The following is a 15,014-nucleotide window of genomic DNA, read 5'->3' on the forward strand; positions in this document are numbered from 1 at the left end:
CAGAGCACAGGCTCTAGGCACGTGGGCTTCAGCAGTTGTGGCACGTGGGCTCAGTAGTTGTGGCTCGCGGGCTCTAGAGCGCAGGCTCAGTATGTGGCGCACGGGCTTAGTTGCTCCATGGCATGTGGGATCTTCCTGCATGAGGGCTTGAACCTGTGTCCCCTGCATTGGCAGGTGGATTCTTAACCACTGTGCCACCAGGGAAGCCCCTCAAAAGCTACTTTTGCAAACAAGTATTCCCAGTTGTTTGTGATTCTTGGTTTTTTTTGCCCTATTAAGGTTATTAGTTTATACCATTTACGTGGCTTACAATTTTTTACTTTGATTGTGTGTGTATGTGTGTCTGTCTGACTGTCATAATATTTCCTACAGGTTTGCAGATCCTGTTGATGTAGCTCTAGTAACACATCAAACAATTTTGTTGGCAGGGGACCACTGTGCCACCAGGGGAGCCCCTCAAAAGCTACTTTTGCAAACAAGTATTCCCAGTTGTTTGTGATTCTTGGTTTTTTTTGCCCTATTAAGGTTATTAGTTTATACCATTTACGTGGCTTACAATTTTTTACTTTGATTGTGTGTGTATGTGTGTCTGTCTGACTGTCATAATATTTCCTACAGGTTTGCAGATCCTGTTGATGTAGCTCTAGTAACACATCAAACAATTTTGTGCTTGTATTTAGTAAATATATACTGAATGATGTAATAAAGTAGATAACTTGTCAATTTATTTTTATTTTCCTTTTAGGAGGAACTCTTACTGGTGGCTTATAAAGAATGTCATAAAGCTGTGATGAGGTGCAGTACAAGTTTCAAATCTAGTAGCAAAACAGTAGTACAATTGTGTGGTCATACTTTGGAAACTAAATCCTACAGAGTATCTGAAGATCTTGTAAGCATACATCTGCCAATCTCTAGGACTCTTGCTGGTGAGTGTTTATTTTGTTTTTGCATGTTTCTATTAGCTTTGTTTTCTAGATATTCATATTAGAATCAGTACTATTTTTGTTCTCAGTATGCACAGACATACTCGGATCAGATACTGCAGTTAAAAGCTGTCACTATCCTTCAAAGAGCTGTGACCAGAACGTCTAAGGGTGCTACCTGGGCTTTTTGTTATCTTGGTCAACTAATGGATCCTTATACTATACACTTAAGGACTAACTTGGTAATTTATCGCCTAACCAAATGTAAATGTAGGAAAATCTTGTTGCTGTTTTTTCACCCTCTTCTCTTCCTGATTGCACCAGTGTGTTCACTGTGTCACTGTTCCTTTCACCACTAAAAGAAAGAAATCATAGATTTTCTTTAATCATCCTTTGATTTGCATTTCTATGTAAATCGACCATTTCAGTTTCTTTTTCTTTTAACGACTTTGTATAAGTGTACATATTTATATTTTTAATTGTGGTAAAATATACATAACATAAAATTTACCATTTTAATCATTTTTTAAGTATATAGTTCAGTGACATTAAGTACATTCACATTGTTGTACAGCCATCACCACCATCCATATCCAGAATTCTTTTCATCTTCCCACTCTGAAATTTGTGCCCATTTAACATAACTCCTCATTCCCTGCTCCCTACAGTCTCTGATTTTCTCTCTGTATGACTTGACTACTCTAGGTGCCTCATATAAGTGAAATCATACTCATATCCTTTTATAACTGGATTATTTCACTTAGCATAATGTCCTCAGAGTTCATCCATGTTGAAGTATATGTCAGATTTCCTTCATTTTTAAGGTTGCATAATATTCCATAGTATGTATAGACCACGTTTTGTTTATCTATTCATCCTCCAGTAGATGCTTGGGTTGCTTACATCTTTTGGCTATTGTCGAATAATGTTGCCATGAACACAGGTGTCCAAATATGCACTTGAGTGCTTGTTTTCAATTCTTGGGGTATATACCCATAAAGTGGAATTGCTGGATCATAAGGTGATTCTACTTTTTAATTTTTTGAGGAACCACCATACTGTTTTCCATAGCAGCCACACCATCTTACATTCTCAAAAGCAGAGCACAAGGATTCCAATCTCTTTACATCCTCATCAACACTTGTTATTTTTTGTTTTTTAAATAGCCATCCTAATGAGTGTGAAGTGGTATCTCCTTGTGGTTTTGATTTGCATTTCCTTAATAGTTAGTGATACTGAGCATCTTTTCCTGTGCTTACTGGCCATATGTATATCTTCTTTGGAGAAAGGTCTGTTCAAGTCCTTTGTCTATTTTTTAATCAGATTTTGTTGTTGAGTTATTGGAGTTCTTTGTATATTCTGGATATTAACTGCTTATCAGATATATGGTTTGCAGATATTTTCTCCCATTCTGTGAGTTGCCTTTTCACTCTGTTGATAGTGTCCTTTGATGCACAAAAGTTTTTAACTTGGTGTACTCTCATTTATTTTCCCTTTGGTTGCCTGTACTTTTGGTGTCATATCCAAGAAATTATGGCCAAATCCAATGTTGTGAAGCCTTTTCCCTATGTTATTTTCTAAGAGTTATGGTTTTAGCTCCTGTGTTCAGATCTTTGATTCATTTTTAGTGAATTTTTGTTTATGGTATAATTGACATGGTTTTATGTCACTTCTATTTTTATAAAAAGAAATACCTAGATTCATTTTTATTTTACTGAACTATAGTTGATTTACAGTGTTGTGTTTAATTTCTGCTGTATAGTAAAATGACTCAGCTATATGTATATATACATTCTTTTTCATATTCTTTACCATTATGGTTTATCACAGGGTATTGAATACAGTTCCCTGTGCTATACAGTAGGACTGTGTTGTTTATAAGTTTTTATTTCTTTTGATGCTTGGTTAAGAGGAGAATAATTTCTTAAGAGGCAGAATATTATTTTTATATAATTTATAAGCACACCTTGTACAATGTAGGATCTTAAATATGTTAGTAAAACTGTGTTTCAAAATTAGAAATCAAATGTTTGCATTCTGAGATGTCATTTCTAAACTCAATAAACGTATGTTTAAATCTCACAAGTTTTCAAACTTGATGAGTTAACTAGGAAACAAATCAGCTGGGTTTATTGCTTTCTCATTTTTCTCTCTTTCTTTTTAACCTTTAGGTCTTCATGTGCGTTTAAGCAGGCTGGGTGCTATTTCAAGACTGCATGAATTTGTGCCTTTTGTAAGTGACTCTATTAAATGTTGATTTGCTTATATTCTATTTCTAAATACCTCTTTTTTAAAAAATTATTTATTTATTTATTTATTTTTGGCTGTGTTGGGTCTTTGTTGCTACACGTGGGCTTTCTCTAGTTTTGGCGAGCGGGGGCTACTCTTCGTTGCAGTGTGTGGGCTTCTCATTGTGGTTGCTTCTCTTGTTGCAGAGCATGGGCTCTAGGTGCATGGGCTTAGTTGTTCCACGGCATGTGGGATCTTCCCGGACCAGGGCTCAAACCCGTATTCCCTGCATTGGCAGGCAGATTCTTAACCACTGTGCCACCAGGGAAGTCCCCTCTAAATACCTCTTGGTTGAGTGGGAAGAAAAAGAACATTTTGAAATCATGGGGACTTGGAGTCATGTAGTTCAAGCCCTCAGTTTTACAGATGAGAAAACTGAGCAATGTATAGTGGCGTAACAACCAAGCCCTCTGGGAAATAATGGAATTGATCTCACTCTATTTCAGGAGGATTTTCAAGTAGAGGTACTAGTGGAATATCCTTTGCGTTGTCTGGTATTGGTTGCCCAGGTTGTTGCTGAGATGTGGCGAAGAAATGGGCTGTCTCTCATTAGCCAGGTATGTCAAGGCCTATTATTCATACTATGAATGTGTTCATTTTCTGCTTGTTTTTTCTTTTATATGTTTTACTTTGTGTCCCTGGATTTTGCTGAGTATTTGTTTTGTGTTCTCTTACATAAACTCAGAAATGAAAGTTCTAGTGGCCATATAGACATTTCTTCTTTAATACTGTTAAGTGGGTAGATTAGGTGAAAGTCAGTAGTACAAGGAACCATCCCACCAATATGTGTCTTTTCTGAAGATTACTTGGGAACATGTAATCTTCCCACCACCAGTCTTAATGGAAGGGCATTGTTTTCCTCTGTTGTAGAGCAAATGAGAAGTGCTTTTCCTAAGTGGTGGGGAAACAGGACTTGTAAAGATACCACTTGGGAGAAAAATAGTGTTATGATTGATTGTAGAAATTGGTTTACTTTATTGAAGTGGGCATTTTAAACTGAAGGGAAGTAAATTCTTTTGTTACGTATGTTGAGAGTAATAACTAGTATAGAGCATTTTTAACTCTGAATTATTTTCGTGCCATATTTTCTCACTTCATCCTCACAAATCCCTTAAAATGATTTGTAGATTTACAGCTTATTTTTTTGCCACAAAGGAGTTCTTGGGGTTTCTAGTTTAGAGAAAATTTTAAGAATTCTGTTTGAAATAAAATGATTCTTTTAGCTTCTGTTCTCCTTTTTATTTTATAGGTGTTTTATTACCAAGATGTTAAGTGCAGAGAAGAAATGTATGATAAAGATATCATTATGCTTCAGGTACCTATTTAAATTACTTCTGATATTTGTGTTAACCTTCCTTCCTAGGTTCCTTATAATAAGCGAAGATATTATAACTATTGTTAACTTCACTTAAATTTTTCTCACTGTTGAAATGTATATAGTATCATAGAAGCAGAAGGGACTACTGCATTATCTTCTGCAGATTTAACTTATAATTTTTTCTCACAGTCCTACTAGAGACAAAATGTTTCTCCATTTAATACATGAGAACTATGGTACTTGATTTCTTTCACAGATTGGTGCATCTTTAATGGATCCCAACAAATTCTTATTACTGGTACTTCAGAGGTATGAACTTGCTGATGCTTTTAACAAGACCATATCCACAAAAGACCAGGTAACTGACAGAAACTGATATGTAAATTAATTCCAAAGAAAACACTATTTTAAAAATTTTAATCATATTTAAGATTTTTACTTATTTTTGTATATCTCCGAAAATCAGGCACATACGTAAAACATACATATTCACACATATATTCTTTTTACTCTATAAAAATTAGAATATAGTTGGCCCTCTATATCCATGGATACAGAATCCCAACTGTACTAGCCATTTTATATAAAGGACTTGAGCATCTGTGGATTTTGGTACCTGCAGGGGTCCTGGAACCAGTCCCCTGCAGATACTGAGTGATGACTGTGTATAGATTAACAAAAAGGAGAAGAAAAATCACATGAAACTCTGCCTCCTAGAAATGATCACTTTTAAAGTTTTGATGTCTTTTTTTTTTTAACATCTTTTTTGGGGTATAATTGCTTAACAATGGTGTGTTAGTTTCTGCTTTATAACAAAGTGAATCAGTTATACATATACATATGTTTCCATATCTCTTCCCTCTTGCGTCTCCCTCCCTCCCACCCTCCCTATCCCACCCCTCCAGGTGGTCACAAAGCACCGAGCTGATCTCCCTGTGCTATGTGGCTGCTTCCCACTAGCTATCTACCTTACGTTTGGTAGTGTATATATGTCCATGCCTCTCTCTCGCTTTGTCACAGTTTACCCTTCCCCCTCCCCATATCCTCAAGTCCATTCTCTAGTAGGTCTGTGACCTTATTCCTGTCTTACCCATAGGTTCTTCATGACATTTTTTTTTCTTAAATTCCATATATATGTGTTAGCATACGGTATTTGTCTTTCTCTTTCTGACTTCCCTCTGTATGACAGACTCTGGGTCTATCCACCTCATTACAAATAGCTCAATTTCGTTTCTTTTTATGGCTGAGTAATATTCCATTGTATATATGTGCCACATCTTCTTTATCCATTCATCCGACGACGGGCACTTAGGTTGTTTCCATCTCCGGGCTATTGTAAATAGAGCTGCAATGAACATTTTGGTACATGACTCTTTCTGAATTCTGGTTTCCTCAGGGTATATACCTAGTAGTGGGATTGCTGGGTCATATGGTAGTTCTATTTGTAGTTTTTTAAGGAACCTCCATACTGTTCTCCATAGTGGCTGAACCAATTCACATTCCCACCAGCAGTGCAAGAGTGTTCCCTTTTCTCCACACCCTCTCCAGCATTTATTGTTTCTAGATTTTTTGATGATGGCCATTCTGACTGGTGTGAGATGATATCTCATTGTAGTTTTGATTTGCATTTCTCTAATGATTAATGATGTTGAGCATTCTTTCATGTGTTTGTTGGCAGTCTGTATATCTTCTTTGGAGAAATGTCTATTTAGGTCTTCTGCCCATTTTTGGATTGGGTTGTTTATTTTTTTGTTATTGAGCTGCATGAGCTGCCTGTAAATTTTAGAGATTAATCCTTTGTCAGTTGATTCATTTGCAAATATTTTCTCCCATTCTGAGGGCTGTCTTTTGGTCTTGTTTATGGTTTCCTTTGCTGTGCAAAAGCTTTGAAGTTTCATTAGGTCCCATTTGTTTATTTTTGTTTTTATCTCCATTACTCTAGGAGATGGGTCAAGAAGGATCTTGCTGTGATTTATGTCATAGAGTGTTCTGCCTATGTTTTCCTCTAAGAGTTTGATAGTTTCTGGCCTTACATTTAGGTCTTTAATCCATTTTGAGCTTATTTTTGTGTATGGTGTTAGGGAGTGATCTAATCTCATACTTTTACATGTACCTGTCCAGTTTTCCCAGCACCACTTATTGAAGGGGCTGTCCTTTCTCCACTGTATATTCCTGCCACCTTTATCAAAGATAAGGTGACCATATGTGCATGGGTTTATCTCTGGGCTTTCTATCCTATTCCATTGATCTATCTTTCTGTTTTTGTGCCAGTACCATACTGTCTTGATTACTGTAGCTTTGTAGTATAGTCTGAAGTCAGGCAGCCTGATTCCTCCAGCTCCATTTTTTGTTCTCAAGATTGCTTTGGCTATTCGGGGTCTTTTGTGTTTCCATACAAATTGTGAAATTTTTTGTTCTAGTTCTGTGAAAAATGCCAGTGGTAGTTTGATAGGGATTGCATTGAATCTATAGATTGCTTTGGGGAGTAGAGTCATTTTCACAATGTTGATTCTTCCAATCCAAGAACATGGTATATCTCTCCATCTGTTTGTATCATCTTTAATTTCTTTCATCAGTGTCTTATAATTTTCTGCATACAGGTCTTTTGTCTCCTTAGGTAGGTTTATTCCTAGATATTTTATTCTTTTTGTTGCAATGGTAAATGGGAGTGTTTTCTTGATTTCACTTTCAGATTTTTCATCGTTAGTATATAGGAATGCCAGAGATTTCTGTGCATTAATTTTGTATCCTGCTACTTTACCAAATTCATTGATTAGCTCTAGTAGTTTTCTGGTAGCATCTTTAGGATTCTCTATGTATAGTATCATGTCATCTGCAAACAGTGACAGCTTTACTTCTTCTTTTCCGATTTGGATTCCTTTTATTTCCTTTTCTTCTCTGATTGCTGTGGCTAAAACTTCCAAAACTATGTTGAATAAGAGTGGTGAGAGTGGGCAACCTTGTCTTGTTCCTGACCTTAGTGGAAATGCTTTCAGTTTTTCGCCATTGAGGATGATGTTGGCTGTGGGCTTGTCATATACGGCCTTTATTATATTGAGGAAAGTTCCCTCTACACCTACTTTCTGCAGGGTTTTTATCATAAATGGGTGTTGAATTTTGTCAAAAGCTTTCTCTGCATCTATTGAGATGATCATATGGTTTTTCTCCTTCAATTTGTTAATATGGTTAATCACATTGATAGATTTGCGTATATTGAAGAATCCTTGCATTCCTGGAATAAACCCCACTTGATCATGGTGTATGATCCTTTTAATGTGCTGTTGGATTCTGTTTGCTAGTATTTTGTTGAGGATTTTTGCATCTATGTTCATCAGTGATATTGGCCTGTAGTTTTCTTTCTTTGTGACATCCTTGTCTGGTTTTGGTATCAAGGTGATGGTGGCCTCGTAGAATGAGTTTGGGAGTGTTCCTCCCTCTGCTATATTTTGGAAGAGTTTGAGAAGAATAGGTGTTAGCTCTTCTCTAAATGTTTGATAGAATTCGCCTGTGAAGCCATCTGGTCCTGGGCTTTTGTTTGTTGGAAGATTTTTAATCACAGTTTCAATTTCAGTGTTTGTGATTGGTCTGTTCATATTTTCTATTTCTTCCTGATTCAGTCTTGGCAGTTTGTGCATTTCTAAGAATTTGTCCATTTCTTCCAGATTGTCCATTTTATTGGCATAGAGTTGCTTGTAGTAATCCCTCATGATTTTTTGTATTTCTGCAGTGTCAGTTGTTACTTCTCCTTTTTCATTTCTGATTCTATTGATTTGAGTCTTCTCCCTTTTTTTCTTGATGAGTCTGGCTAATGGTTTATCTATTTTGTTTATCTTCTCAAAGAACCAGCTTTTAGTTTTATTGATCTTTGCTATTGTTTCCTTCATTTCTTTTTCATTTATTTCTGATCTGATTTTTATGATTTCTTTCCTTCTGCTAACTCTGGGGTTTTTTTGTTCTTCTTTCTCTAATTGCTTGAGGTGCAAGGTTAGGTTGTTTATTCGAGATGTTTCCTGCTTCTTAAGGTGGGCTTGTATTGCTATAAACTTCCCTCTTAGAACTGCTTTTGCTGCATCCCATAGGTTTTGGGTCGTCGTGTCTCCATTGTCATTTGTTTCTAGGTATCTTTTTATTTCCTCTTTGATTTCTTCAGTGATCACTTCGTTATTAAGTAGTGTATTGTTTAGCCTCCATGTGTTTGTATTTTTTACAGATCTTTTCCTCGTAATTGACATCTAGTCTCATAGCTTTGTGGTCTGAAAAGATATTTGATACGATTTCAATTTTCTTAAATTTACCAAGGCTTGATTTGTAACCCAGGATATGATCTATCCTGGAGAATGTTCCATGAGCACTTGTGAAAAATGTGTATTCTGTTGTTTTGGATGGAGTGTCCTATAAATATCAATTAAGTCCATCTTGTTTAATGTATCATTTAAAGCTTGTGTTTCCTTATTTATTTTCATTTTGGATGATCTGTCCATTGGTGAAAGTGGGGTGTTAAAGTCCCCTACTATGAATGTGTTACTGTTGATTTCCTCTTTTATGGCTGTTAGTATTTGCCTTATGTATTGAGGTGCTCCTATGTTGGGTGCATAAATATTTACAATTGTTATATCTTCTTCTTGGATCGATCCCTTGATCATTATGTACTGTCCTTCTTTGTCTCTTTTAGTAGTCTTTATTGTAAAGTCTATTTTGTCTGATATGAGAATTGCTACTCCAGCTTTCTTTTGGTTTCCATTTGCATGGAATATCTTTTTCCATCCCTTCACTTTCAATCTGTATGTGTCTCTAGGTCTGAAGTGGGTCTCTTGTAGACAGCATATATATGGGTCTTGTTTGTATATCCATTCAGCCAATCTGTGTCTTTGGTGGGAGCATTTAGTCCATTTACATTTAAGGTAGTTATCGATATGTATGTTCCTATTCCAATTTTCTAAATTGTTTTGGGCTCGTTATTGTAGGTCTTTTCCTTCTCTTGTGTTTCTTGCCTAGAGAATTTCCTTTAGCATTTGTTGTAAAGCTGGTTTGGTGGTGCTGAACTCTCTCAGCTTTTGCTTGTCTGTAAAGGTTTTAATTTCTCCATAAAATCTGAATGAGATCCTTGCTGGGTAGAGTAATCTTGGTTGCAGGTTTTTCTTCTTCATCCCTTTCAATATGTCCTGCCACTCCCTTCTGGCTTGCAGAGGTTCTGCTGAAAGATCAGCTGTTAACCTTATGGGGATTCCCTTATGTGTTATTTGTTGTTTTTCCCTTGCTGCTTTTAATATGCTTTCTTTGTATTTAAATTTTGACAGTTTGATTAATATGTGTCTTGGCATATTTCTCCTTGGATTTATCTTGTATGGGACTCTCTGTGCTTCCTGGACTTGATTAACTATTTCCTTTCCCATATTAGGGAAGTTTTCAACTATAATCTCTTCAAATATTTTCTCAGTCCCTTTCTTTTTTTCCTCTTCTTCTGGACCCCCTATAATTCGAATGCTGGTGCATTTAATGTTGTCCCAGAGGTCTCTGAGACTGTCCTCAGTTCTTTTCATTCTTTTTTCTTTATTCTGCTCTGCAGTAGTTATTTCCACTATTTTATCTTCCAGGTTATTTATCCGTTCTTCTGCCTCAGTTATTCTGCTCTTGATTCCATCTAGAATATTTTTCGTTTCATTTATTGTGTTGTTCATTGTTGTTTGTTTCATCTCTAGTTCTTCTAGGTCCTTGTTAAATGTTTCTTGCATTTTGTCTATTCTGTTTCCAAGATTTTGGATCATCTTTAGTATCATTATTCTGAATTCTTTTTCAGGTAGACTGCCTATTTCCTCTTCATTTGTTAGGTCTGGTGGGTTTTTATCTTGCTCCTTCATCTGCGGTGTGCTTTTCTGTCTTCTCATTTTGCTTATCTTACTGTGTTTGGGGTCTCCTTTTTTCAGGCTGCAGGTTCGTAGTTCCCGTTGTTTTTGGTGTCTGTCCCCAGTGGCTAAGGTTGGTTCAGTGGGTTGTGTAGGCTTCCTGGAGGAGGGGACTAGTGCCTGTGTTCTGGTGGGTGAGGCTGGATCTTATCTCTGTGGTGGGCAGGTCCACGTCTGGTGGTATGTTTTGGGGTGTCTGTGGACTTATGATTTTAGGCAGCCTCTCTGCTAATGGGTGGGGTTGTGTTCCTGTTTTGCTAGTTGTTTGCCATAGGGTGTCCAGCACTGTAGCTTGCTGGTCATTGAGTGACGCTGAGTGCTGGCCTTGAGATGGAGATCTCTGGGAGATTTTTGCCATTTGATATTATGTGGAGCTGGGAGGTCTCTTGTTGACCATTGTCCTGAAGTTGGCTCTCCCACCTCAGAGGCACATCACTGACTCCTGGCTGCAGCACCAAGAGCCTTTTATCCACATCGCTCAGAATAAAAGGGAGAAAAAGTAAAGAGAAAGAATTAGTAGAAGTAGAAAGAAAGAAATGAAGGAAGGAAGGAAGGAAGGAAGAAAGAAAGAAGAAAAGAAGGAAAGAAAGAAAGAAAGGAGGGAGGGAGGGTCAGTGGGAGGAAGGAAGGAGGGAAGGAAGGAAAAAAGAAAGAAAGAAAGAAGATAAAGTAAAATAAAATAAAGTAAAATATAATAAAGTTATTAAATTAAAAATAATTATTAAGAAAAAAAAACCCAGACAGATAGACCCTGAGGACAGATGGTGGAAGCAAAGCTTTACAGACAAAATCTCATACAGAAGCATACACATACACACTCACAAAAAGAGAAAAGTGGAAAAAATCATAGATCTTGCTTTCAAAGTCCACCTCCTCAATTTGGGATGATTCGTTGTGTAAAGGAGGGAGGGAGGGAAAGAAGGAAGGGAGGAAGGGAAAGAAGGAAGGAAGGAAGGAAGGAAGGAAAAAAGAAGATAAAGTATAATAAAATAAAGTTATTAAAGTCAAAAATAATTATTAAGAAAAATATTTTTTTTAAAAAAACGGACGGATAGAACCCTAAGACAAATGGTGGAAGCAAAGCTATACAGACAAAATCTCACACAGAAGCATACACATACACACTCACAAAAAGAGGAAAAAGTCCTAAATCTTGCTCTCAAAGTTCACCTCCTCAATTTGGGATGATTCGTAGTCTATTCATGTATTCCACAGATGCAGGGTACATCAAGTTGATTGTGGAGCCTTAATCCGCTGCTTCTGAGGCTGCTGGGAGAGATTTCCCTTTTTCTTCTTTGTTCTCACAGCTCCCAGGGGCTCAGCTTTGGATTTGGCCCCGCCTCTGCGTGTAGGTCGCAGAAGCGCATCTTTTTTTCCGCTCAGAAAGGACGGGGTTAAAGGAGCTGCTGATTCGGGGGCTCCGGCTCACTCAGGCCAGGGGGAGGGAGGGGCACGGAGTGCGGGGCGAGCCTGCGGCGGCAGAGGCTGACATGACGTTGCACCAGCCTGAGGCTTGCCGTTCGTTCTCCCAGGGAAGTTGTCCCTGGATCCCGGGACCCTGGCAGTGGCGGGCTGCACAGGCTCCCCGGAAGGGAGGTGTGGATAGTGACCTGTGCTCACACACAGGCTTCTTGGTGGCGGCAGCAGCAAGCTTTATCGTCTCCCGCCCGTCTCTGGTGTCCTCGCTTGTAGCTGCGGCTCGCGCCCGTCTCTGGAGCTCCTTTAAGCAGCGCTGTTAATCCCCTCTCCTCGGGCACCAGGAAACAAAGAGGGAAGAAAAAGTCTCTTGCCCCTTCGACAGCTCCAGACCTTCTCCCGGACTCCCTCCCGGCTAGCCGTGGTGCACTAACCCCTTCAGGCTCTGTTCACGCCGCCAACCCCAGTCCTCTCCCTGCGTTCCTACCAAAGCCTGAGCCTCAGCTCCCAGCCCCGCCCGCCACGGCGGGTGAGCAGACAAGCATCTCAGGCTGGTGAGTGCGGGTCGGCACCGATCGTCTATGCGGGAATCTCCGCGCTTTGTCCTCCGCACCCCTGTTGCTGTGCTCTCCTCCGCGGCGTCGAAGCTCCCCCTCTCCGCCACCCGCTGTCTCCGCCCGCGAAGGGGCTTCCTAGTGTGTGGAAACCCTTCCTCCTTCACAGCTCCCTCCCACTGGTGCAGGTCCCATCCCTATTCTTGTCTGTTTTTTCTTTTTTTCTTTTGCCCTACCCAGGTACGTGGGGAGTTTCTTGCCTTTTGGGAGGTCTGAGGTTTTCTGCCAGCGTTCAGTAGGTGTTCTGTAGGAGTTGTTCCACGTGTAGATGTATTTCTGGTGTATCTGTGGGGAAGCAGGTGATCTCTGCGTGTTACTCTTCCGCCATCTTCCCCTCGTTCGTCTTATTTGTTTTTAAAGGAAAAATTGAATCTTTTATATGTACTTTTTTTTTTTTGCGGTGCGCGGGCCTCTCACTGTTGTGGCCTCTCCCGTTGTGGAGCACAGGCTCCGGACGCACAGGCTCAGCGGCCATGGCTCACAGGCCCAACTGCTCCGTGGCATGTGGGATCTTCCCGGCCCAGGGCACGAACCCGTGTCCTCTGCATCAGCAGGCGGACGCTCAACCACTGCACCACCAGGGAAGCCCTATATGTACTATTTTTGTAATTTGCTTCCTGTGCTTAATGAAGTATTGTGATAGGTTTTTTCTTGTCACTAAATAAGTATGCAACAACCTCATCTTTTTTTTACATCATAATTTTTAATTGCTGTGTAGTATTGCAGTATATGAATGCATTATACTTTAGTCCCCTATTGCTGAAGAGGCTTTTCAAGTTTTTTGCTCATATAAAGGTCTCTGCACCTCAAGGTTTAAACACTTGCCTAATTATTTTGTTACGATAAATTCTTCGAAGTGGATTTGCTGAAGAATACAGTATATTCTTTCTTATGACTCTGAATACATATTGTCAAATTGCTCTCAGAAAAGTAACTCCAATTTAAGCTCTCTCTAGCATTATGTACATCTGTAATGGTACTGATATTTTTAATCTTTGTTGGTCCAATAAGTGAAAGATGGTGTTTAATTTTCATTTGTAGTTCTTTAATTATCAGTGAGGTTGACCATGTTTTCATGATTATTGACCTTTTTTTCCTTTTTGGTAGTGAATTATCTGTTCCTGTCCTTCACCCTTTTCCTGTTTTTTGAAAAAGTTCCTTATTTAGTAAAGATATTAATTCTTTACTTGTATTTGTTATCAATAAATTTTTTATAGTTTATATTTTGTCTGTGGAGTTTTGTGACGTCTTCATTGTTTTAATACTTGATACCAGTTTATAAAGTAACCTTTGAGTACTTTGAATTTATGAATTACATTATTTTATTCTTCAAATTAGAAGTCACTTGCAACAGACCGGAGGATAGGCTATAAAATACAAAGCTAATTTTTAGTCATGTTTTTATACTCAGTGAAAATGAATATCTAATTTACTGTAGTATTTAAATAACAGGTGTGTTAGGGAACTCTCACCATAACTGTTAGTTACCTATTTGAAGACACTGTCTCACCAACTCAGATAAGAAGGAAGCCAATAGTAGAGGAAAAGTTAAAGATTAGAATTCTTTTGTTGACTGAAGGCTAGATGGGAAATAATGATAATAAAAGCAATAATAATATTTAACAGTTGTTATTGAGTTCTTAACTATGTGCCAGGTATTGTGAACCTTGTTGAATTTGATGTCAAAAAAGGGAATTATTCACCTCATAATTCTCTGCTGCTGTGGTCCAAAAGAAAATACTGGATCAGTTGGACTGTCTGATCCAGAAAAAAATGTATGTTTTATGGAGGTTTTGGTTCTTAAGTAACTAATTTTTTCTTTTACAATTCTATAGGATTTGATTAAACAATATAATACCTTAATAGAAGAAATGCTTCAAGTCCTCATCTATATTGTGGGTAAGATTAAAACATGTTTTGAAATAGAACATGAGTTACTTTTTAGAGAGAACATTAATAAGAACTGTAAGTTATTTTGTTCTTCTCCCAAATACAGCAGAGAATATTAGAGATTAATGTGACTAATGTGATTGATATGTTTAGGAACTCACCTTTTAAAAAGCACAGCTATTACATCTTCATATTTCAATACCTGATTTGTAATTGTTTGGACTTGTTTGTAGAGATCTGGGATATAATTATCCTAGTTAGAAAAGTAGATGTAAAATAACTATGTCGAGTGCTAAAAATTTTATGTGTGTATATATATATATATATATATATATATATAAAATTCCAATGTAACATTCGTCTAAGTAAGATATATTTTCATCAAGTCATTCTGTTAAATTACTTTGTGCAAATATTGGCCATACTTCTACTTTTGTATATTCTATATTATAGTCTCTGTTGATCTTACGAGCTAAGTAAAAGTTTTTGACTTCTCATTCTGATTCTTGTTTCTTACATTACTGCAGGAGACACTGCTTTGTATTAATACTTCCTAGTGAAGTTTCTAGCCATTAGCCAAATCTGAAAACCTGGGTTCATTTTATTTGTTTATCAGGGAGCTAGTTGCTGGGCTAGCTGCTTGTCTCAGCAGGGAGGGTGG

At 37.9% G+C, this 15,014-nt stretch overlaps 1 protein-coding gene across 1 annotated transcript in view; it reads left to right on the plus strand.

Moving 5' to 3' along the window:
- The window catches only part of UBR1 (ubiquitin protein ligase E3 component n-recognin 1), a 138,729-nt gene that overhangs the window by 51,065 nt on the left and 72,650 nt on the right, over positions 1 to 15,014 (plus strand). Inside the window, exons 14-19 of the mRNA XM_007460121.1 lie at positions 746 to 926; positions 3,095 to 3,156; positions 3,659 to 3,769; positions 4,462 to 4,527; positions 4,787 to 4,888; positions 14,299 to 14,362. Coding sequence (XP_007460183.1) covers positions 746 to 926; positions 3,095 to 3,156; positions 3,659 to 3,769; positions 4,462 to 4,527; positions 4,787 to 4,888; positions 14,299 to 14,362 — 586 coding nt within the window. The remainder of the gene's footprint in view (positions 1 to 745; positions 927 to 3,094; positions 3,157 to 3,658; positions 3,770 to 4,461; positions 4,528 to 4,786; positions 4,889 to 14,298; positions 14,363 to 15,014) is intronic.

Source organism: Lipotes vexillifer, unplaced genomic scaffold (assembly GCF_000442215.2).
Source record: "Lipotes vexillifer unplaced genomic scaffold, Lipotes_vexillifer_v1.1 scaffold408, whole genome shotgun sequence".
Classification (NCBI taxonomy): Eukaryota; Metazoa; Chordata; class Mammalia; order Artiodactyla; family Lipotidae; genus Lipotes; species Lipotes vexillifer.